This window comes from Gopherus flavomarginatus, chromosome 24 (genome assembly GCF_025201925.1).
Source record: "Gopherus flavomarginatus isolate rGopFla2 chromosome 24, rGopFla2.mat.asm, whole genome shotgun sequence".
Classification (NCBI taxonomy): domain Eukaryota; kingdom Metazoa; phylum Chordata; order Testudines; family Testudinidae; genus Gopherus; species Gopherus flavomarginatus.
Window position 1 is genome coordinate 12,209,998 of NC_066640.1, and position 25,161 is coordinate 12,235,158.

At 48.1% G+C, this 25,161-nt stretch overlaps 1 protein-coding gene across 1 annotated transcript in view; it reads left to right on the forward strand.

Moving 5' to 3' along the window:
• Positions 1 to 2,641: 2,641 nt before the first annotated feature.
• The window catches only part of EFNA2 (ephrin A2), a 140,395-nt gene continuing 117,875 nt past the window's right edge, over positions 2,642 to 25,161 (forward strand). Inside the window, exon 1 of the mRNA XM_050933961.1 lies at positions 2,642 to 3,814. Coding sequence (XP_050789918.1) covers positions 3,693 to 3,814 — 122 coding nt within the window. The 5' untranslated portion in view covers positions 2,642 to 3,692. The remainder of the gene's footprint in view (positions 3,815 to 25,161) is intronic.

Consider the following 25,161-nt stretch of genomic DNA (forward strand, 5'->3'; position numbering starts at 1 on the left):
TTTATCCTAGGTTGTTTCTTCCTCGGGACAGATGCTGTTGTTTGGCTCCAGCTTTTGACAGGTCAAGGTCATGAGAAGCTTCTCCTCCAGTATGAAATCCCCTCTCCCCTCGTCATGGAAAGCCTGTTATCGTTATGGGTCACGTGAACACCAGTCCAGAAGCTCTAGGCCAGAGTCAACCTATTCCCAGTAATTCTGCTTCATAAGCCCGTCTCAGACCATGCTAAGCTATTTATGAGTGGCCAGAGTAACTCTTTAAAGAGTCCTCTCCTGGGTCCCAGCATTCCAATTCTGGGTGCTTGAAGGTCTTGGAAAAATCTCCATTCTGGCTTGGCTTGGGGACTGCTCCAGTTTTTACCAAGCCTCAAGCTCACTTCTCTTGCTCTGCTGCTTGGACACAGTGTGTTTTAGTGTATTTTTCCCTCCTTTGCACTTCAGGCCGCAGTTTTACACAGCCCAACTGGCCGCAGCCTGACACTACACCCAGGGTCGGTCCCCTCTTTCCAAATCCTTTCTCTTGCTGGCCATTGCCGCTGTGATCCTACATGGCAGGACCATGTGCGAGCCCCGTCGGTGTGGGGAAAAGGCTTTTAGTGGCTGGGCTTGATGAATGAAAACAAGTAAAACTGATGGACAAGTGGACAGCTTTATGATAGCTTTGTGCTGACAGGAAGAAAGATTGGTTGACGGTGGCTTGATAGAGAAATATCTTGATGAGAGTCAGGTAAGGAGATGTATGACTTTGATGACAGAGAAGTCAGTTGCATAGGAGGAGGAAGAATTCTGCCTTTATTGTTGGGGAGTGTAACACCCACAGTTCACTGGCGTTTTCAATTGAGATTTGCCAAATAATGATGCAAATCCATATTTTATTCATATTGCACCTATCCAGGTGCTTTATACTAGAGCTTGTTTTGTGTTAAAAAAACCCTCCTCCAAAACTAAAAGTAGCTGAGATTAAGGGCCAGATTTCAAGAGGTAAATAGGTCCCTAAACATGCCGCAAGCCACCTCGTCAGATGTATGAAAGCCTCTGACTCCCACTGATTTCAGTGGGCACCTCGTTGCTTTTGAAAAGCCCACTAGGCACCTCTCTGCAGCTTTAGGTGCCTAAATACCTTTGTAAACCTGGCGCTTCAGCAATACTAGATCCGAGTGAGAGCTTGGCTTTGTCAGTTGAGAGGCTCGCCTGGACGAGATGCAGCTGCAGGCTCAACCCTCCCCCCCTCAGCATCAGCTTATCCTTTTGAGGTGATGATAATTTGCGCTTAGGGGTCTGCAACTATAAGGCCCTCAGCTCTCACCTGAAGTCATTGGGAGGTGAGGGTGCTCAGCACTTTGCAGTCTCAGGCTGTCATCTGAGGCTGGTAAGTGGCTCACCGTACACTTTACTGTGTGGGGGGCTTTTAGAAAAGACCTTAACTAACCAAGCTCCCATCTGCCTGCTTGGGATGTAAGGATCCCCAGGTGTTTTTCACAGGGGTTTGCTCCTGCATTCCTGGCTAAAGAGTTCTCCTCCCCCCTGCGCTGGTGTTAGAAAATTATCCTGCAGCAGTGATCTAAACCACCACCGTTTACATCAGTGATTCTGCAGGGCTCGCCTTGCTCTATCCCTGCTGGAAGGTGGGTCGCTGCGTGCCAGCAGGCCGCCCCCTGCCTCGTCCAGTCTGTGCGGGGTTTGGGGATGAAAGGCGCTGTGTATAATGGGACATGGCTTTCAATGCAAAGGGCTGTATAAGTATTATGTATGATTATAAATATGCAATATTGTCTGTCTACAAGATCTGCAAAGGAAATCAACCTATATGTGCAAACTCTCATTATTAGATTACTATTTGATTTGATCACCTATGATCTAGAGAGAAAGAGGCCTGTATCAATGCAGGGTATTTGATCTGCTCTCTCTCACCCCATGTGGTCTGCCTGGCTCCCTACCCCTATCTGGGCATATTGCCTGTATTTTTGTAAGGTGATCCTTGCCCGGGTCACTAAACAGACCCCCAGGAACAAACGGATAAACCCCCCCCCCCCCGGCCCTGGAGCCAGGGAGTGAAAAGCGCAGCCCTGAAGCCTGGTTCATCCAGCCCAGCTGCTCTGGCTCGGGGAGAGCCACTTCCAAGCCGCCCCTCGCTCTCCAGAGCCGAGATTGACTGGGCGAGAGACACCCACATGCGGGGGGGGGGGCCAAGCCCGGGCGAGCCTGGTGCCGGCCAACCAACCTTGAGCCGGGCTCCGCCTCTGTGAATGGGGGGCCGGGCCGCGGGGAGGGTGACCGCAAGCGGCAACAATGTAGAAAAAAACCCGGTTCATTCACTCGGAGCCTGCAACTCCCGCGGCAGAGCCGCTGAGCAGCCGCCGCCGAGGGGGCAGGGAAGGGGGGCAGCTTCCCTGCACATCTCCGCAACTTTGGGCTGAGGGATGGGGGGGCATCACTGAGGAGCGTGATGCACTTGCATTAACATACCGGGGTGGGGGGGAGGAGAGGCCGCCTGCCCCCCCCCGGCCTCCGCCTTTTGTATTTCGTTTCGGTGCAATGTTGGGTCCTTCGGCTTCTGCCCCTTTGAGTCTGAAGTGAAGGCAGGGAGGGGAGGGTCCTGGCTGCGGGAGGGACGCTGGGAACCGGCACGGCGCTGAGTAACCTGTTGGAGCCCGGAGCTGAGCCTCTTCCCCGGATCTCATCCCAGCCTGGTTTTCCAGGTGTGGGGAAGGCACCCGAAAAAAGCCACAACTCTCACCGGGGAACGGAGGGAAGAAGGAGCCTTTAAAAGGAGAAGAACTTGGTGAAAAGTTTGGTTTGGGGGTGTGGGAAGAAATTATTCACTCTTGGAAAAGTTTGTGGCTCTCTTGCTGGGCTGTGGAATTGCCGAGGAAGATGGGGTGGCTCTAAGGCGGAAGGACCCCCCCGCATCGCTGTAGCTGAGTGCGAAGTTGCCTGTTTTCTGTTGCTTTTCCCCCTCGGAAGAGGTGGGATGTGTCCGGGTGGGGGTGCTCTCGGGGAGAAGAGGAACCACAAACTTTGCCTGTTGACTTTGCTCCCCTTTGGCGAGGGCTGGACCAGGACTGCTCAGAAATGGTAAGGGGGGGTCGTTTGCAACCTGTCTCTTGATTCCGCCGACTGCCGCTGTTCCTGGCTCTCCTTTTCCTTCACATTGGCACCGATTGGATTGAAGATTTTTTTATTTTTAAAGCCATGGGATCCCTTCACTTCTCCTGCAGGAAAACCGGCTGCAGAGTTTGAGAACCGGGGACTTTGCTGGTGCACAGAGAATGCACGAGAACAAGGCGAAGGGAGAAAGTTATCGGTGAATTCTGCCCCTCACCTTCACAGGACTTTCATCCACCGCTGGATTATTTAAAACAAAAATCCCCACAGCCCCACCTACACCCACAGAATCAGATCATCCTGAAGCCTGGCAATACTTTTGTTTTCAAAAGATCCGATTGCAACAGACTTTGCAACAAGGGGCGACTGCACACAGGAACTGCACACGCTGCCTAGCAATGCTTGCAAAAGGGGATCCGCTGCTCTGAATGAATCAGGAGTGTTTAGTTGCATCAAGAGAAAGGGCAGCCAGAGGCTCTGGGAATAAATGAACCGGTTGCATTCTTGGTAAAGCGAAGCCTTGCAGATAAATCGGAAGGTGGGGTGGGGAGGAGAGAGAGAAAAGAAGAAAGAAAGGACGATAAAATACGATGGTGCATTCGGAGGTGGCCGCGCTGCTGGTAGCCCTGGTCGGGGTTTGTGTCTGGACTGATGATACTGGGAAAGTTATCTCGGATCGTTATGCTGTTTATTGGAACAAGAGCAACCCCAGGTAAGGTGGAGAGAAGCCAAATGCATGCGTGCACCCTCCACACCCGCCCCCCTGTCTGTGCAACCCCAGGGCAGCATCAGAGAAAGCCAGCATCCCTGCAGTCCTAGTAAAGAGGGAGCTGGGCTGGGGGAGATGGGGGAGAGAATCTGGCTCACATCATCGTTTTGCTGTTGTACATGTGTTTGTTTGGTGGGTGGTTGTGTTGGCTGGGACATGAAGGGCTTTTATTCTCCAGGGATGCACAGAGCAGTTCCTGCTGGGAGATAGATCTCTCTCTATGTATGCATGTAGGTGTGTAGATATACACACACATACACACACACATATATTTCCTTCTCCCTCTCTTCTCTAAAAAGCCCAGCGGCAGTGATCAGGACAGAATGCAAACTTAATGATCCATTCAAGCTGAGTCAGGCTGAGACGAATAAGGTGAAAGGTGAAATCAGATGGTGCCTGGGTTTTTCTGTTTGTTCATGGAGTGGGAGCAGAAAGGGCAGGCTTATCACAGACGCTGGGGAGATTATTTTATATGAAAGTTGCCACCAACTTTCCAGCTCAGCCGAGGCCTGATTTCCCTAAGGAGTGAGAGAGATGCCTACCTGGAGAGTTGCAAACAGTCTGCATTAATTTATTTGTCTCGTGTGTGTGTGTGTGTGTGGGTGGGTGTTATTGCTGACTTGTTGCAAAGCAAAGCATTCCTAAATAATGAATCCTGTCAATTTGCTCATTCAGACTCCTCTGTTGTAAAACTGGGAGTGGCAGAAGGACGCATGCATACATGTGTATATAGACGTAGATTTGGTCTAGCTATTATTTTATTTGGCTTCACTTGCATAGTGATTTGATATCCTCAGGAAATCAGTATGTTTTATTAATAAAAGTATTTGTTGCAAAAAAAGCAATTCTGGGCAATATCCATTTGCAGTGAATAATGGATTTTTTTATATAATAGACCGCAGCTACCAATAAGTCTCATATTTAACAGGAAAAAAAAACCCGAACCATTATATTTTATTTTATTTTATTTTATTTTATTTACAGATGCTAGTTTTAAGGGGCTTTGTGAGAGTTTCACTTTTAAACTTGTAAGTCCTTGTTGAAACAAAACTGATGCAAACCCAATAGATATAGATATTAATTTTACAGCTCTGTTTTTTGGCAGACATGGTGCTGGCATCAAATATCCTTTTGCCAATTCTGGGAAGTTGTGAGTCTGCTTAGCCAAGGTGAACAAATTATAGCAGTTTTCAGAACCACTGCAGACTGTAAAATCAATTACACGTCACTTAGGAACTCTGTTCTTGTTGAATTAAACACCCTCCCTCCGATGACAGTTGTTCATCTTTCTCTGATTACTGCCTGCTGGTTCAGGTGTATATTGGACGCACATGCTGGAATCTTTTTTTCAGTTGCCGTTTTAAAGTTTACAAATGGCTGAAGAAGAAGCCTTGCTCCTGGTATAAAGATGAGGTCTCTGTGAGCAAGTAATTTTGATATTACTTGAAATGCAGGAGGGCTGCAGATTCGTGTGTATTTTTCAACAGTGAGGATTTCCATTTCTCGGGAAGTCAGAACCAAAAAAGGCCGCATTACCTTTAGAGATTCATATTAAGCCCAATAAGATAGCCTTGGCCTGCCTTAAGGACCATACCTAGGGGCTCTGCAAGCCATTTGTATGTGTTCTTAAATTTGCCCAATTTCTGTTGTGAGATATTTAAACTCTTCCATAGTCCTTGATAATGAACTTTGGGTAAATTAAGTTTTCCTTCCATGCAAGATCCTGAGCTGGTATTATTTTGGGCTCTTGAAAACAGAATAGATCTTCCAGTTTGACTTTAAAAGAAAACTTAACTGTGGGAAATGTATACCGTGGAGCCATGAACATACACTGTGAGAACCCGAAATATGTAACAAAAAGCATCGTGTACTGCCAGTTATTGCCACATGATTATTTAGAATAAACTCCCATGGCTGCTTCAGTGGTGAGACTAGAAAATGGGTTATCTGTGTTCAGAGGCTCATAATGGCTTTTCCGAAATATTATTCAGTCTACCAGTGTCTAGTAAATAGACCAGAACACAGTGATTGCATGTGGTGTGGAAAACTCAGAAATGAGAAACAAGATTTCCCAAATACTGCAAAGGAGGGGGAAAATTTAAAGGTTTTTTTTCTTTTTTCATTGCGGTTAAAAAAAATGGTATTTGTTTACTTTAATTTGTCTTTGAATTTAATTCTGTTCTTTCAAAGGTTAATTTAAACAAAGCAAAACGAAGTTTGAGTTTTGCTGTAATTCTTTTAAGTCTGAATTTTTTTGGGAAAACAACATAATTTGAGTTTTAAATCAAGATGAAATCATTGTGCCCCCCCCCCCCATGACTCAGGTGACTAAGACCATAAGGAATCCCTCCCTCCTCCCCCAAAACCTGCTTAAATAGACAAATATGTGGTCAGTTCTGTAGAAAACCTGCTTTTTACAATTAAAAAAAAAAGTTACACTAATCTTACCAAAATCTTCTCTATATGGCACTAAATATAATTATCCCTGAGTTTGTAGGAACGATAATTGTGCTAATTTTATTCACTAGAGGGTTTATATTTGCCCTTTCCTTTAGATCTTGTTTTTCTTTATTTAAGTAAAAAGCGTATTTTTCAGCTGTCTTCAGAACCTTCAGAGTGTTAAATCCGGGCAGGTATGGAAACATGAACCTTAGCTGATCCTCATGTAAGACCTGTGCCCCCTCCTAATAGTGAAATAGACAAATAGGTAGCGAAATAGACGAAAAGTTGCTGCTGACAGGGGGAGACCTTCTGCACTTCCAGTGCTGGAGATATTTCCCCCCATCTTGCTGTGGGAAAGCTCCAAGGGGAACCTTTAATAGAGAACTTTTTATTTTCCAGTTCGCTTCCTGACAGTATGAATGGACTCTTCATTCTAGTTGATCTCCAGTGAAATTTTTACATTTTATTAGAGCTCCCAACTGTATTTCAATGAGGATCTCTGTCCAAATGAGCATAGCATGATGTATGGAGGCTGGTGAGACAACTTGTGCATGGGTCTGTGATGCAAGTCGGTCTGTCTCACTAGTATGTCCCTTATATAACGTATCTATAGTCACCTATAGACTGTTAGATGCACACAGGATTAGGAGAATGTTAAGAATCTTTCTACCAGCTGTATTTATCCAGCCATCACATATTCTCATAGAAGGATAAACAGGATCCTAAAATGTACAGTTTCTTCCAGCGTCATGTCTGCATTGCTCATACAGTAACCCTAAAGTTCGGGAATCCCATCCTTTTGTGCGTGCATCCCTGTAATGGCTTCTTTATGGGCCGATTTTGTTACATATGGATTTTATTATCTCTCTCGCATTTTTGTGGGGGGTTGGAAAGGAGAGATTCCGCCCCCCACACTAAGTTTTTGGTTACAGCTTCAGTTCCTTCCCAGCTTCCACGGCCTTTACTCTTTTCTTTTGTTCTGTTAAATGCCAAACATGTGCGAGGGCCCTTCCAAGACAGACTGGATGTGGCTTTAACATATGCTATGTGACCGATCAAGGTCGTTAGAATGGGGGGACAGTATCGCCAGGTATTTCGGGTCAGTTTCTGTTACTAGGTGCTCAAGGATTGTTAAAATAGTACTAAAAGCTGAAATTAGTTGATGATACTTCACTCCCGCTTGATATAAAGATCTCAGTAATAACGCTCACCTTCTGTTATAAGGCTCAAGACCTTTACCTCCCAGTTTCATGAAACGCCACTATAATTGCCCTTTTTGCCACAGCGCCTCTGTCCACGCCCCAGGGTGAGGGTATAGAGGAGGGAGTGGGGGTATTTACCACTTAAAATAACGTTTCACAAGGAAAGTATGTCTGCAAAGAAAAAAATAGGGCCAGGGGGTGCTAAAAATAGAAAAAAAAGAAAACAGAGAAAAGGAAAAAAGAACAACGAGAAAGGGTCAGTGGATTTTAGCGAGATGCATTAGTAGCATTTGGATCCAGTTAAAGGTGCCATATTTTCCTGATGCGGCACACCACAATGCAGGACATAACCGCATGTGTATGTCTCCATTCTGTGTGACTGGGTGCAGGAAATTTAGGGCAGTTTATTAGATGTAAACACAGAAATTTCTGTTGAGTTTTCTGTTCATTTTTTTTTTTTAAAAAACCAAGGAGTGGCGTTTTTATTTATTTATCTCTAGAGATAGCAGAGGTTTGCGTCAATTTAATTTTTGTCTTTTGTTTTCTGTTTTGATTTATGCTCTTTTCCATCTTGTTTAATAAAAGATAAATGAGAAATAGTGAAAAGGAACAAAACCATAATCCTTAAAACCCGCTCGCCCGGCTTTGCAGTACGAGTTTTTCCTTTCGATTTGTACCATAATTTATACTCCATAGAAGCCAATGTTAAATCTCACCGTCCACATGATTTGTCCGGGTTGCACAGTAATTCCGCACTTGATAATTGTGACCAAATTAAAAATGAATTGTAAATTGAGACACTGTGGTCTACTCATTCTGTACAAGTTTTTAATATAGGTAGTCTCAGTAGATTGAGAGAGACGTATTGATAAGGGTATTGTAACCATGCATCTGGAAAACGATAGATATGTTTTATTAAATATGTCTCATATTGGGCGGTATCGAAATACCTGTGGGAGAGATTAGATATATAATGTATCTATATCTATATCTAGCTTTCTTTCTATATATACACCCACTTATATACAACAGATATGTACTTATATACACACATTTATTTGTGTGTGTGCGCACGTGTATGTGTATGTAATATATACACACTAATACTTTTGTATACGCTTAAATGATGGAGGTACCAGTTGTTCTCATGAAGCTGTAAACACCCCAGTCAAGCTGCATAAAATGGGCATATGTGTTTCCCATTCACAGATGTATATCTAAAAATCTCTGTCATACTATGTTACATGCATGTTGACTGGATTATCTAAAAGGAGCCACTTTCATATTGGTTCACACGAGTCATTGTATGATTGCATGCAAACCCCAATGTACAGACCACGAATGTTTAATTTCTAGTGGTGGAAAAGACCCCGATTTAGCGCTCCAAGCCATTGCTTGGCCAGTGCAGGATTGTTTGCCGCAGTGTATTTTCTAGAGTGCTGTACCGTAGAGGTTTAAAGGTCCCGAGCGGTGGGGTTCTCTTATGCAGCACCCGCATAGACATTACATATATTTTAAATCCATTTGACAGCGTAGTGCAGGGCACCCTTATCTGTAGGGCTTGTGAGCCAGTTGGTAGAGTTTGGGTTCAATTAAAAATGTAGAGTAGGCAAAGCCGATGGAGCGTGGAGAGTTAAGAGTTTTGTGTGTGGAACACGTATGTATCTCATGCCATCACTTAGAACCAATACTGAAACTTTTCCAAAACCTTGCCTCCAACTAGCTGGATCACGTTACGTCCATCGATTGGAACTCACATCTACAAACTCTGGTAGCTGCATTCGGAGGGAGGGATGTTTAGTGGGAAGGAATGACTTCACTCCAAGAGGGCTCTCTGATGCCCTACGGCCATAAACCCCACCAAACCCGCACTGTCCTGTGCATGATTGAAAATCTCTACAAAGGCAGAGCAAGGACCGTGGATTTAGTATTTGTCTCCATTCTCCACTCTACCTGCAACTATGTAATAGGCAGGTTATAGTAATTCTAGAATGACAGCTTTCCTGCAGCAAATGCAGTTCCTGTGTACGCAGCCATATATTTATATATATATGGAAAGAAAGAAATGTGCAGTGTATTAGGTATTCTCTCTCTCTGTTTCCAGTACAGATACAAACACCATAAATGCTCTAGTGTTTACCCATGTCCTGTATTTAACTGCCAAATCGTTTCTTTGCCTCGGAAGATTCATGTTTTGACTTTTATTGTGTTAGCACCTCTGGGGTTTCTTCTCTGCTCCCCTGCACTCCCCCAGTTTTGTGGAAGTCAGACATCGGCAAACTGGACAAATAGTCCCCATCAGTGACACCCCCCGATGGGAAGAGCTTTCCAGGAACTGTCCAGGCACCGATCTCAGCCCTAACTGGAGTGGGGTTGAGGTGCTCGCAGATGAGTTGGTGAGATGTCAGAGTTGGTCTTGCTGTTTGGATGCGAGTGGGGGGGTTCCCTTCCAGACAGGGCAGGTTTGAAGGCTGATCCGCATTCCCTTGTCCCTCAGTAGGGACACATTCCCCCAACCCACGTATCGTGCACACACTGTTGTCTGTTTTATTTCCCTATAAATGGTGGAGTCTCCTACCTGGAAAGCGATAACTAAAGACATCTGGAAGAGGCACCTCTTTGTACTCCAAGGCGCAGGCTGCTGGCCTGGGTCGTGCTTTACCCAGGAGTTCAGTGCACAGCAGCTATGGAGGAGACCAAAAGAACTGCCACCCAAGAAACTTAGCTTCTTTTGGCTATTCTGGGATCGGGATGGTTTTGCTCGTACACAGCTTAAGTGTCAACGGTTAAACTCTGATGGGCCAAATTAATCACCAGGATCTGCTGACTTAATGGAGTTGCAGCAAAGATGAATCTGGCCCAGTGAAAACACTTTTATTTAAAATATGGGAGCAAGGGGCACACGTCTTTAGTTTTCTGGGGATAGTTTGATGCCAGGTATTGCTGATGGGGGATTGAACAGGGTGGTTAGAGCCCTCTGGGAAAGTGCATGCATATGTGTATCCTTGCTTGAGCATTCAGTGCCAGGCTTCCAGCTGGCCTTATCTTCAAGACCTGTGCTTGCCAGCATTTCCCGGGGACTTTGGAGTTGGCGAGGGTCCTTTTGGATCATTTCTTCCATTTCTCCGGCTCACGCCCCACACAGATTTTTCCAAGCGCTGCCCTGGGATTTTTGCACCAAGCTCTCCAAGAAAAGTGTCGAACTCTACGCTCAGACCTCTTTAAAGATCAGCACCGGCCCCCAGTTAATTTCAGAGTCCTTGACAGAGTGCAGATAATTGCCCCCTCGCTCCCTTAATGCCGTGCGCTGCAGCAGGCTGTCTTATTGTTTGGGGGTGTGCGGAAAGGCTTTTTCGGGAATGCTGATGCGAGGTGCAGGAGGCTACTGTCTCAGCTGTCCTGCTCCCCTCTATTCTCTTCTAGTAGCTCTTTTTATTTTTAATTTCTTTTATTTTCCTTTTATACAAAGATTGTTTGCAACCCTGCCCCCACCCCCTTCCTCTCTCTTTTCCAGGCCGTTAAGCTCTGCTAGCTATTCTTCACTCACTAAGGTATGTAGCAAGCACGGTTAATAAACAGCAGATACAAACAGGTCCAATGTCTCTGACAAGATTTTCTCTCTCTACCTGTCTCTCTCTCTTTCTAGGGATTGCAATTACATTCCCCACTGGTTGTACATTTGGTATCCAGATGCTGGCTATGCACAGAATCCTAATAGAAGGCTGGAGCTCAGAGGTCTGAGGTGGAGCGAAACTGTTCGCAGGTTCACTACTCACCTATGCACTCCATGTGTTAAACCCTCTAAGCTGTCCACCTGGTCTTAGCGCAACAGCAGAGCAATAGGGAAAGGAGCCGGAGTGGGAACGGGGCGGGGGGAGGAGAAAGCCACTTTGGATTGAGACTTGAGGGCTTTATATCTCAGACACACGTATATGCTGCATCTATATACAATATACACACACACATATAATCTATCTATAGGCATGCACACATAAATCTTAGCTATATGCATTGATATATAATATATACACATTTATCTATAGGTGCACACGCATCTCTGTATAATATATACACCCGTATGTATATATAACGCACACACCCTCTTGTATCTAAAGGCACACATACATCTATATGTATCTGTAATGTGTATAACACACATTTATAACTGTCTGTCTATAGGCACACATCATATCTGTGTTTTGCTACATAGGTGATACTTTCCCACACATGTCTATCTGGTTATAGAAATAGTATGTTGTACAAAGCAGCCCTTGGTCTCCGAAGGTGAAAATTTTGGCTCTTTTGCAGTAGGAGTAAAGCAGGTTTTTGGGGACTGCCTCCTGCCTGTAGAACTAAATGTATCTTTTGGCAGGCGATCACATCTGAGCATTGTCACTCTCAGCACTGAAGAGTGTTTTAACATTTTTGAGCTCATCACGTCTCACCCCAGAGGCAGCCGCATTCCACGGCCTGTGTTCCACAGTCTCGTGCCTGTGGCTTATTAAAAAACCACCAATCAAACCCACCTCCCAACCCACCCCTGCAACCTTTTGTGCCTTCTTGGGTGACGGGATGAGAGACGCTCCTAGAAATGTCAAATACCGATATAATGGCAGAGTCGCGTAGCTGATCCTGTACATTGAAGCCTCTTGCTGCTTGGGTGCTCTCTGGCACCATGCAGATGCAGCTAGGGAGGTAAGGTCCAAATATATCAACAAGGGGAGAGAGAAAGCAGAATTCTCCTGCAGCCTGTGACACCAGCATATTTAATAGATGAATTTGTGGAGCATCTCTAAAATCAGTGACCTTCTCTGAGCAGGTGTTGGGATTCATTATGGGGTAGGGTGGAGAACTCTGAACTCTTCAGCTGCATGTTTGCCGGTGGAGCGCAGTTTGGAAAGGCCAGTCCAGAAAGGTCTGCTCCCAAAGGCTGCGCCTCCTCTTAAAATCTCCCATCGTGGCACTCCCACTGGGGCAGCACGAGTAACTGCAGGAGTGTTAGTGCAGACTGGGCAGGGGTGACCCAGCCGTTGTAATGCTCTAGGCTGTGGGTACGGCGAGTGGGAAATCTTAAGGAAAAAGCCAGGCACGGGCAAGACCCATGAAAGAAAGAAGGAAGAGTGGAAAGAAAGAAAGAAGAATTGTGTTATGGTAATGGATACACTGCCCCTGGCCTGCTTCCCGTGCTCTGAATCATCCCAGCGCCATCCAGACAGTTAATCAGCATTTATTAATAGGTGTTAAAAGTGACTTTCGTTTATTTATTTATTTCTCCCCTTTGGTTGTTGATGCTGTCGCTGCCAGGCTGCTAAACAGCTTTCCATTGTTCGAGGGCTAATTAGCTCTTAATGAACCTCCTTGCTCAAAAGCCAGAGCCGAATGGAGGGGTCTGCGATGGTGAGTTGTTTTTTTTTTTTCAGGCGCATGAGTTTAGGGCAAACTGTGTGTCTTGAAAAAAAGCATGGCAGGCCGTGAGTGACGGCAGCGAAGGGATCAATAGAGGGATGCCAGGGGAGGGTTGGGGGGGGCTCGATCGGACTCCCTGTTGAAAGTCAAAGAGGGGCGTGCATCACCCTCCAGGATCGCGCCCTTCATCATTAAAAGGTAGGGGTTTAATTTTGCACTGATCCAGGACTGAAAAGCTTCACACTCCAGACTAGTGACGGTTAAAATAGCCGTGGGGCTTACGCTGTATGTTCTGTGCTTCCAGTGCTTCAGAGCCTGTTCTCAGAGGGTAGCAAGGGCAACAACTTGGCGATAAGTCACGTCCTGGGCCTTGACCTAGATAATTTTTTTTTTGTTTTAACTTCTCAGCTCCAAAGTGGGTTTCAGAAAACGTGTGCAGGAATCATGGGGGGGGATTGGCCTGGGTTACGCGGGAGATCAGACTAGATGTTGCTCACAATCCCGTCTGGCCTTAAGAATCTAGGACAGACTGGATCCACAATGACGAAAAGAACATTTTCAGTGGTCGTCATTTGTATATATCACTGTCGAGGGTGATCATTTTAAAATGATCCATTTTCATTCATATGTGCAGCTGCCCAGGACGATCTGAGCAGATTGTACAACGCCTGACACAGCTGGGGCCTGGTCCAGGACCAGGGCTCCTTGGCACTACAGTGAGATAAATAATAGCCATAATAAGAACTTGCTTACAACAGCCTCACGCATCAGGGCAAATCCTCCTGCCATCCGTCGGTTGAAGTCAACTCGACCCAACCCTGCGTTGGCTGACATCGCCGAGCCGAGCCATCGTCGCACGAGAAGATCAAGTAGGACTGTGACTGGGGCAAAGCTCCGTTGATAGGGAAGTAGAATCAGTCACTGAGAGTCCTGAGGAGCAGGGTTATGGGACAATTGTTTGTATAGGGCGACATGGTTGTGTGTGAAATAAAGGCTCTGCTGTTAGCCAGTTCCGCAGCACATGGCGAGAATGCACGTTCTCTGTGTGTGTAATATTTAGCTTGGGTATTTGAACCAGTCTCTGAACTGTTTCACTCTTGTTAACAAAGGAAAGAGGGCAAGAACAGAATAAGGTTTTTAATGTTTGCCGTGTTCCTTTCACCCCATAACTAGCCACACGGAGCTGAATCGAGCCACCGGAGCTCCCTACTGGTTTGAATGGGTATGGCCCGCTGTCTTTTAAAAAAAGCAGCCAAGGGGGGCCTGATCCCACAACCAGGGAACGCAGGTGTTGTCCCATTAACTTTGATGGGAGGTGGATGGGGCCTTTGTTTTCAATGATGCGACTTGCACCAGCAAAGGAGGCAGGATCGGGGTCAGGGCGGTATATTTCTGCCAGCGAACGTACCGAGTTCCCCAAGTCTGAAGCATGCTGCCCTCCGCTGTGCTCAGGTGTCTCCCCTGTGCTGCTTCAGGAAGAGGGCTGGCGCTCACGGGAAAGAGATGGGTAGCACGCAGGGGTGCTGCTTACTTCGCATACAATAAAGTGTCTGGCCAGAGTGGCGGAAGGAATGGAGTGAGTCCCCTTCTCTCTGCTCACTGGGTGTGGAAGGGCAAACCTCGGGTACGTTCACACCGCGCCCCCGTTCAGACCGGCTCCTCTCTCCCCAGCTGGCTCTGGTGGCGGGGTGTTGGGAGCGGGCACCCTGTAGCTGCTCATGCAGCTCCTCTCTCTAGGAGTCAACTGGCGAGGCGGACAGGGTTGAAGCTTGGCAGACCTGATGAGAAGAAGGGTCCTGTCCAAAGCGAGTTCGGAATCCACCCCCCTTCCCCACCCACCTCCTGGTCTGATTGAAGCCACGCTTTGTGTCCCGCTGCGCCCTGGTCTGGGGCTGGGGGCGGGTAGGAGGCGCCGAAACTTCAGACGTAGGGTGGAAGGAGTCTGAGCAATGACAATGGAAAAAGAAAGGATGGAAATTGACTTGCTAGAATAATAACTAAGATGGGGAACAACTTTTTATTCCCTCACATGGCGTGGGTAGCTCCCGGTGCTGCCGTCAGGATGTGCGGAGGGTGCGCCTTGACTCTCCTGGACCTGACCCTACTCTCAGCCCAGTGTAAAGCAGGAGTGACCCTGTTTACAGCAATGGAATTACACCAGTGGCAGCGAGACCAGATTTAGGCCCTAATCTGGGGTTGATGGGAATCTCAGGGGCTTCTTTCTAGGCCCGTTTTTCCGACTTATATGGCATGGTCTGTGGAAGGGCCACATCATCAGCTGGTTTAAATTGGCAAAGCTCTGCTGAAGTCAGTGGAACCAGGCCCATTTACACCAGGGCAGGATCTGACTTTAGGCTGGATGGAGCACTGGAGTGATGGGACAGCCCTGACCCCCCCCAGGCCCTTGGGTAGGAGATGGACTGGGGGAGCATTTCCCACCGCTCACGCTTGCCTGGTGATGGGCAGCCTCGTGAAGCTGGGTGGAGGGCCAGGGGAGGTAACGGAGAGTCCTGCTGTGTGTGGATCTGACAGAATTCTGCAGCAGGGAAGGGTGTGCAGGGGTGGAGTGGGGGAGCCTGGTGTGCATTTGATCTTTCCCCAGTTCGCATGATAATGACTGCACCCCTGGGAGATGGGGTGGGGTGGGGGCAGGGGAAGGCAGAGTTGCTGAGTTGGACAGGCCTTTTGGACCCTATAACAGGGCCCTTGGGCAGCAGGGAGGATCCCCAGTTCCCTGGGTTTACCTGGTGTTATCCAAAAGTCCCCCGAAGGTTTGGCACACCCAGCTCCAGCGCTGTTGGCCATGAGCGGATATCGATGCCGGGAAGCAAGGCCTTCGGCATTGCCGGCTGTATTGATCCTGGAGAGCGATTTGACATCTCACGACCTCCAGTGACCCACATCGGGGCCAGCAAGATCTGAGTTTTCCTTTCCCAGCTCGGCTCATATTTCCCTTCAGGTTGTTAATTGGGGCGGGGGGTGCAGCGGGAGAATAGAAATTAAGACTTTTTATTCCCACCCCACCAAGATTGGCGTTCCAGCACCATGTATATCCCCGACATGCCAGACGAGGCAGGGTGCGGTGCCACTTATGGGCAGTTTTGGGGGCAAGATGCTGATCCCCGTCCTCCCCTGCCCTGTGCTACTCTTTCAGGAACTGTGTTAGCAAAGTCGCCCTACAAACTTGGGTCACTGAAAATTCCCCACTCCTCCGAGCAGGAGCCGTTCCCCAGTGTCAGGCAGCCTTGGTCTCTTTCAGCGCGTTTGCTCCACCCGATGCGCCGATTTTTTTCTGCTCCTCTAAATTCTTTTTTCCCCTGGCCTTGCTCTGCGCTCGGGTGCGATACAGCAGTGACTTGGAGGAGTTCGGTAGTGAAGGGCAACGTTCCAGCCGCTCCAAAAAGCCCTTCAGAATGGCCCAGGCTTCCCTTACACTCAATATTCCGCCTGGCTTACGCTATGAAATTGACAACATGCTGTACCCACCGGAGCCCACATATAAATACGCAGGTTATCTCCGCCAATGCTGCAGTAGCGTTCCTGTAAGCTGTAGCATTTAGGACCATTCTTCACGACTCCAGGACTTTTTATTTGAGGAAGAGAGGGTTCTTTTCAGTCCTTGGTTAACAGCCTCCCAAACTTCCTCTCCCCCAAGGATGAAACCTTTTTATTTCTGATTTTTTTACAAAACAAAAATCCCTGTCTTTGAATTTTATAATTTTATTTTCTAGGGGGTCCGAAGTCAGCTGCTTCTGTTATTGCAGGATCTCTACCAAAGGCCTATAAATGGCAAGGCTGATTTATAACAATCAGAGATGGAAAAGACCTATTAGATTGTTTGGTTGGTTCTCCTTTCCGATGCAACAGAATTGTCTCCTAAGTGTGTTTTATTAGAGCACTGTCTGTCTCATTTCAGAGAGAATATTTGCTGTTTCCCCACAAATTTGAAACCAAATGTTGTAGGATTTTTGCACAAGGGGAAAAAATATTTGTATCATCTTATTTGCTCTTTAACATTCTGTGTGGTAAAAACCTCCCCATGTGCTAGGAAATAGACCAAGTGTTTGGACAATTAATCCAAATATTTCTGATCAATCGGTCCGGAAAATTTGGCTGCCAAGTGAGATTTCTTACTGTGCTTTCTAGTGGGTTTTTATTTAGGCTGGATTGGGATATTTTTTTAAAGCCCTATTTATGTTTGCAGTGAAATAAAATACACCAAGCCTGACCCCGTAGAGAACTTGGAAAATCCCAATTCTTCCTCTCTTCAATCCCGTGTCTGCTGAGAAAAGCCGTCAGCCCTCATGCCCCACACCAAATCCAACCGCAGTGGAATTATTTCCGTGGTTGAGACTTCTGAAGCCAAAGGAACATGTGTATGTGTGTTGCAGGAGGTGGGGGCGGGGGGGGGGTAGAATGGCGTCTCCTGATCTGTGGGAGGTGCGGACGTGGAAGATTCTTGCGGGGAATATGCAGGGCTTTTCAGGATCTACATTCCATCTCGCAGATCTGCTGTAAAATTCCTAGCGGGATGGGTTGGATGTGGAACAGGCAGCCACATAAAGGTCTTTGAACCATAGACCGAGGTGACTAGTGCATCGTAATACACTTATCAAACCATAGTACGAAGCACGGAGAAAACACAGAGCGGCCGATGAGATGCGGGAGTCACGATAGATTCCCCGGCGCGGGAGTTGCGGCACGTTGAGTTGGGAGAGTAGGTATTTCATGACACAGGGGAACATAGATTTCCTCCATACGGACAACCCCCCCAGCTCTGCTGAGAGCTCTCCAGAACCCTGCCCGAGCATAGAAGGCAGGAGTCCTGCATACTTTTAGCTCCTTTCCCCTAGATGTGTTTATCTTTGTAAAAGAAACTCTCCTGTGCGTGATTTTTAAATGAAGTGGCCAAATAGGTTCCATTGATTCATTCTGCCCTGCAATGCCCACACCCCAACCTGGGGTGGAGAGGTCGGTAAAGAACCCAATCGTGTTGCGTATAGAGTGTGGCCATTCCCCCGTCCGTCTGCTCACCCTGCGTAGATCGGTGAGTTTTGGGGCTTAGGAAGCATCCAGTGCAGGTCAGTTTAATGGGGGGTTTAGCTTTGTGACCTTGAGATTGTGGGGGGAGAAGGACGGGACTGAATCAGGGGGTCCCATCAAGCCTGCAGTAGCCTTAGGTACCAGTGAGGTGTCTCTCCCCGTGAGCCTCACAGTGGGGGTCGGCGTGGAGATGCCTAAGCTATTCAACTAAGCCAGCTGCCAAAAAACCAAGAGATATCAGGAGCAGGGAAAGCTGTTTCCCAGCCAGCTCGATAATCCCAATTATTATCTGGTTTCTAGATCAGGATTCTTATTAAACCTGGCACTGTTGGATTTGCTGTTCCGGCCGCCTGCCTCAGCAAAGGGCTCGGAATGGATTTATCTCCCATGGATTCAGGAAGGAAATTGAGTGGAAAAAAACCCCTGGGCAGCGCCCCACAGGAATGCTTGGTATTTTGGAGTAAGCAGAGAAAAAGCTGGTGGGGGAGTTACGAGGGGTGTTTGAATTTGAGGCTGATGGCTTCCCTCTTTTGAAGTGGCAATTGACGCTGATCTGGTGATGGTATGGGAGGAAAAAGCTTTAAAATGTGCACATCTATGTGTGTGTGTGTACATGTGTGCATGCGCATCTGTGTGTGTGTGCGTGTGCACATCTGTGTGCGTGTGTGTGCATAAAACCACATGACTACGGCCTGACTCTCAGCTGCCCTGCATCTTCTTGCAGTTATTTACACTAGTGCAAAAGGAGTGAAACAGGATCAGGCCCTGTGTGTGCACACATATCTCTGGTAATATATGTGTATGTGTGTATTTGTATTACTGTATGTGTCTGTCTACGTATAGAAATGTTTGTGTGCCCACATACCTATTGCAATAGGTACTTATAGCTATATAATCAGGGACAGTTTTATTTCAAATAATTTTAGAAGTTTGTAAATTGAAAGAAGTTTTAAAAAACTTACTAAAAGTGGCCTTAGGAAGAGCGCTGTGTAGCTCGAAAGCTTGTCTCTTCCACAAGCAGAAGGTAGTGCAACAAAAAGTTATTACCACCGCTCACATTCTCTCTAAAAAGTTTTTTTCTCTCACTGATGAAATTATCAAATAAAGCTATAGTTTGTCTGTCTGTCTTGCTTTCTCTCTCTCTCCCCATTGAGAACACCCCTAAATGGTTTTATGTAAACAGAGTTTTCAAGCGCTATTTCCCCCGCCTTACATTATGATTTGTTTTTCAAACACATGCATCAGACCTGTCCCCTCTGTTCATTAGCATAAGAGATTCATTTCATGACTGGTCGCAGGACTTCAGTTTTGCAGGGTGATGTGTTTTTATAAACCTGCGCCATTTATTTTGCCTCACAAGGGCCCTGGGTCCCATCCTCTGACTCACCTCTAATTCTCCATCTGCGAGCTTTCTCTACGTGGTTCATTTGCGGTGCTGCCTTACAGACCCAAGGGGCTGAGTCCAAGCGACTGGACCACAGAGGGGACGGGTAACACTGCTGAGGGAAATGGTACAAATTGGAAAAGTTTTCCCTCTGAAGTTACTACTTGAAAGTAAATCTGAATCTCCCTTCCCTGCTCCACTGAAAAACCAAGGACCTGATCCTCGGCTGGTGTGATTTGGCGTAGCTCCATAGACTTCAGTGCAGCTACACCGATCTATTCCCTCTGGGGATTCGGCCCGTTGGCTTCAGTGGGGTGACGCTGATTTACATCTGCTGGGGATCTAACCCTAAAACACCTTCTTGATCCGGCAGCTGTGATTCCGAAATGCAGTCGAGAACGTTGTGCATTCGCCCGTAATAATGAGGCTGGCGATTCACGGCCAGATCGGAAACTGACTAGAGCAAAGCACCCCAAAATCCTGAATCGATCCGGGCGCGGGGTGAGTTTAATTGCGTGATTAGCAGCATAGCAGCAAATGCAGGCTAAGCTTCTTAGCCTGACTCGTTTACAGCGCTGGCTGGATTGCAGTCGGCACCGCGAGCTGGGGAGAGCCGGGCTGCTGGTGCTGCTCAGCACAGAGTTTTGCTAGATCCTAGGCTGGAGTATTGAATCCAGTGGGTGCAGGACCTAGGCCTGTGTTGGGTTAAATGTCGAGTCTGTTTCTCCCGTGTATATATTTGTTAGTCTCTGAGCATGCAAAGTCTAAACCACACACTTGGTTTTGGCCGTCCGGTCCCAGGTGAGCGCTCAGGTCAGAACTGTGCCTCTGCTCCTCACCCAGCTTGAGAAAATTGGGGGTGGGGGGTGGAATCCCTAGCACCTGATGTGGCGGGGTGGGTTTGGAGAGGGGATATTGCATCCCCTTCCCTATCTGAGAATCTGAGCGTGGGCAGTGCAGCAGCCTGCAGTTCAGTGGGAGCTGGGGGCACGTGGCACCTCTCCGGATTGTGCCCCAAAGTGGAGGAGGATTTCAAACTGGCTGCCGAAAGTCAGGGTCCGTAAATCCCCATGTTAAGCACCTGACTCAAAGTGGCCTGGTTTGGGTTTTTTTCCCAGAGGTGCTGGGCTCCTGCTGACCCCATCAAAGCCAGCGTGAGCAATAGGGGCTCAGCACCTCTGGGACAAGACCAGTGCTTTTCCTTCAGTGCCCAAGGAGCCGAGCTTTAGGGATGGCAGAGTTCTGCCTAGGGTTTCTGCGGTTGATGGAAATGGCCTTTGCCCCCGAGACCCTGGCTCTGGATGCCCCGGAAAGTGGACTCTGTCTCATGAAAGAAACGTCTGTGTTCCCTGCCCTGCGCTGCTCCATCGCCACGGGCTCTCTCCTTCCGGCTTTCTCAGCAGCTGCGTTTCCATTTCCCTTCCTTTTTTAATCCTGTTTTATTCTTTCTCCTCTTTTTTCTCCTTTTCTTTCCCCTTGGTTGATTTTTATCTTCCAGTGTTTCCTCTCCTTCCCACCCTCATCCCAGGCTCCCCCCATCACCCCACTCCCTATCCCACAGTCTTTCCCTCCATATGTACCCCTTGATCCTCTCTGCCTTCTGTTCCTAGCCCCATCCTTGGGTCTCTGTCCTTCATCCATCCTTCCTTTTCTCTCCCCCACAACTCCTTTGGTCCTCTTGGGATGGGGGCTAGATCCCAGCCCCCCTCCAGATATGGGTGAGGAGAGTGTTTCGGAGGGTGAGCAGGTGCCGGGATTAACTTGCCGGTGTCACCTGTCAAACGGAAGTGAGTTGACAGCCAGAGCTGGGTTCTGGCCCCTGCACTCAGATCCTAGATACTGATGCGAAATATCCCTCTGCTCTGCATTGTCTGGGGCCTTGGACAGGGGATGAATTCTTTGGAGTGGGTATTTTTTTGGCTATTTTATTAAAATAAATGACTGTTATTCCCAATCTGTTGTCTCAATGGCAACCTCACACGTTGGGGAATGGAGGCCATCTTGAAAATCCCCAAACTTCCCCCTTCCATTCCAGGTTTCCTCAAACTTAGAGGGTGCCCCAACTTACAGCTAAATGGAGTGTTTCCCCCGCCCTGCACCAAAAAAATAATTTTCTTTCCTGGCACTCTCCTCTGCAGTATCTGAGTGCATTGATCAATATATTTCTCTCCCCGGGAGAGGTTCCTGGGTTTGTCCATCTAGTCCCTCCCGCTCTCTAGATCCTTGATACAGAGGGAATTGTGAAAACATTACACCTCTCCTGTGCCTGGACCCTACCTTGTACTCCCTCTCTTCCTGTGTTGTTCCCGGCGCGGTGAAGCACGGGGGATCTGGAATGAAGCTGTTGCCCAGTTGTGCTGTGTATCAGATGTTGGCATTTGGAAGCAGATGATTTAAGCGCTTCCGTTCAGACACCTGTTCTCCCAGTTTGTTGCTTGTCCTCTCCTGGGACATCGTCTGTAAATACCTGAGCCCCCTTGAGCTGAGCAGCCCTGTTCTGGCACAGAGTAACGCAAAAGCCCCGTGGGCACTGGACCCCTGGAACTCCCCTTAAATACTGTGCCAGCTAAAACGGTTTCTCAGGCCAGCCCCAGTTTGGTGCAGGACAATGGAATCCAAACCCAGCTCTGGACCTGGAATTTGCTTTCGGCTGTTGGGCCTGAAAGCATCTGAACCAGAACTCCAGGTCCAAACAGCCCTCTGCCTGGGATCACAAACGAAATCCGGCTCTGTTATTCCTGGTTCTGACACTCTGGTTTGGCTGGTGCTGGACGTAGGCGTGTGACATTTGGACCTTTAAAAACCCTGGGGCCTGGTTCTCTACCTGCCTTGTAGGAGCAGTCAGGTACCTTGCCTGCCCGACCCAACTGTGCATCTCTTGGTTCTGTTCTTACTGCGCTAGAGACAGTTTGGCAGGAACCCTGGTTAAACCCAGTTGAAACTTGTCTCCTGTCTTGGTGTCCTGGCTCCGGGATGAGCTGCGAACTCTCGAGCGGAGACTAACCCTGCATGTTTAGTGGGTATTGCAGGGTGGCGGTTGGGGTGGGGTAAACGGGTGGACGTAGAGGGCAGGTCTGTTTCCATAGCATGGGAATGTAGTATGGGGAGACATGTTCATAGGGGAAGTCGGGCTATACAGGGTTGGATTTTGCGTGTACTCTCGCGCTTCTTTTTTATAAACCAGTTACTGACAATGCAGCACGTTTTGGAATTCTCATTCACTTTTTACATTTCTTTTATAATGACCTTTTATACCCACGCCAGCTGGACTCTGTTCCCCCTTTTCTGCTGTCCCTGTTGGGTGGTAGGTTCTCACGGGCTGCGGTTCTGAGCTTCTGCCTGGTCTGATTTTCTTTACGCCCCATGAGCACAGTGCCCAGCCCCGTCTAGAACCTTCATTTCTGTTTTCACTCCAGGCCTTCGCTGATTTGCACAGATTTCCTGTGAACCACGAACTTCGGGGAAAGCCGCCCACTGGGACAGATCTTCCGCTGGCAGAGGTCACAACAGACCTGCATCAGTTGACACCAGCAGAGGATCTCGGCCCTGTGTCTGTGCCATAGAGAATTTTTTAAAGTTGATTAAAAATCATCATCATCTCTTTTAACCAAACCAGAAAGTGAGACTTCCAGACAAGGAGAAAAGATGCTCGCCTGGTTAACAGGGCTGCGAGATTAGGTCTCCAGGGTCCTATTCCCAGCTCAAGGCATGAGCTCAGGCAAGTCACTTCTACTCCATGTCCCCACTGTGAGAGTGAGGATTCCTCACAGGAGGCTAAATCAATTAATTAACGTTTGCAAAGCGCGTGGTGAGCTGGAGCGGGGTGTTGCTATCCAAGTGCAGAGCGCTGCGTCAGCTGCAGAGAGTTGGTCCTTCCTGAGCAGTATGGGTGTCTTCTTCCATATCACGTCCTCCCACAGTTTAGACGCTAGCCAGACCTAGATTCTGTCGTCAGCACTTGGGATTCAAGCTGGAGCCAGGGGGGCTGCAGTGGTTCTCTCTACAAAGCCTGGCTGGGAGCTGGAAGCTCCAGCTGCAAGCACTGGGCTCGTAGTCCCACCGGCGGCTCCAGGAATTCCACCCATCCCAGCCGGAGGGAGAAGGCTGGCTGGTGAAAATTGCTGACAGGTTTTTAAAAATATGCTCTGTAAACAGCATGCTCCCCTCCCCGGCAATGTGATCCCTGCAGCCTCAGGTTTCCATGTGCATTGTAAAACTGCGGAGCCAGTTACAACACAGGGCTTCGTCCGGCGTGGTTAGAACGTTGGTCAGCGTAGCTGGGACCAAATTGTGTTTTACCCACTTTCCCATGCTGCTGCCTGGGACAGATCCTGCGGTTAGAGCCTCTGTAAGCTGCACGGCCGAGTGCGTTTTAACAACGGCAGGGCTCAGCTTCATTAGAACTCCCCAACCGGCCGACATTCTTGTTTTTATGGTGTAAATGGGACCTTCTTGGATCCTGGAGGGAAGAATCTGGGCTGTCTGGTTAGTGGATGAAGGTATCTGATTGCAGAGGGCCACCGGGGAATGCCCATATGCCAAGGAGAAAAGAGGGCACAGTTACTAAAGTCCAGCCTTGAGGGTGCAGGGGAGAGGCGTCCATCTGTTTTTTTTTTTAAACCTTTTAATATTTGTTTCACCTTATAAATCATCTCACCCGGCCAGCTTGCAGAGACGGGATTTATGGGCCCAGGTGTAGCTGCAAGGAGATGAACTCGGTTGCTGGCGACCAAACTGTTTTAATGTTTTTATAATGATGGCATTGCAGGAACGATTTCGTTTAAGTGAGAGGTCTCTCCTGGCCATAAATCCTCCCCCAGACAGGCTGGGAGGCACTGCCAGCTGCCCGGGGAACGTATGAAAGGAATGGGAATCGGGCTCACAGAGAGGGACGGGCCCTGGCAGGATGGAGTGAAATCCACCAGGCCGTATGGTTTTGCACTTAGCCTTTGTTTACGTGCTGGAACCAGTTACGAAACTGACACCCGGACACAGCATGAGGCCATCGGGTCTTGTCCAAAGCCAGCTTCCCACCTTCCTCTGGATTCTGGGCCACCTCCCCAGTTGGTGTCAATCAGGATAGCTGCAATGGGGCCTGCACCAATCGACAGCACGGGGGCATCTGGCCATAGATTTGAAGTGGGCCAAAAACGGAGCCAATTTTCTGACTCCTATATCCTCTGTTTTAGGGGTTTGGATCAAATAGGACCTGGATTAGAACCGGCACTGGTCGGTTATTTTTGGCTTGGCACCCTGACTGCTGTAGATGTGCAAAATCTCAAACTTCCCTCTGACTTAGTCCCACTCGTAAGTGTCTCCCAATGTATCCCCATATCCGTGACACTGGGAGCCGGATTCTCACCCGGTGTGAGTCAGTGTAGCTATGTGGAAGGACACGGCGCTGCACTGGTTTGTACCAGCCGAGCGTACTGCCCCGCGAGCTGTGACACGGATCCAAGGGGAAACAGACGGAAACGTCTCTTTGAATTGTATTTTTCGCTCTTCCCTCAGCCTTGTCCGCTAGCTGGAAAATGGCAAATTTAGGGGGAACCTGTCTTTGCTGATTGGGGTTATGAAGAAAGGGATGACAGACGCTCTGATCCCATGCTCGTTATGATGCATCAGTGCCTAGGCAGACAGGATTTCCTAATGGCTTCAACTTCCCCAACAAAGAATTTAGCTGGTGTAGATCGGCATTTCTCTGTTGTCCGTACTGGGAGTGACACCAGTTCACACCAGCTGAGGATGTGGCCTATTAGTGGGGTAGAAGTGTCACTGTGATTGGCTCAGTCAGATGGTACCAGGAATTCAAA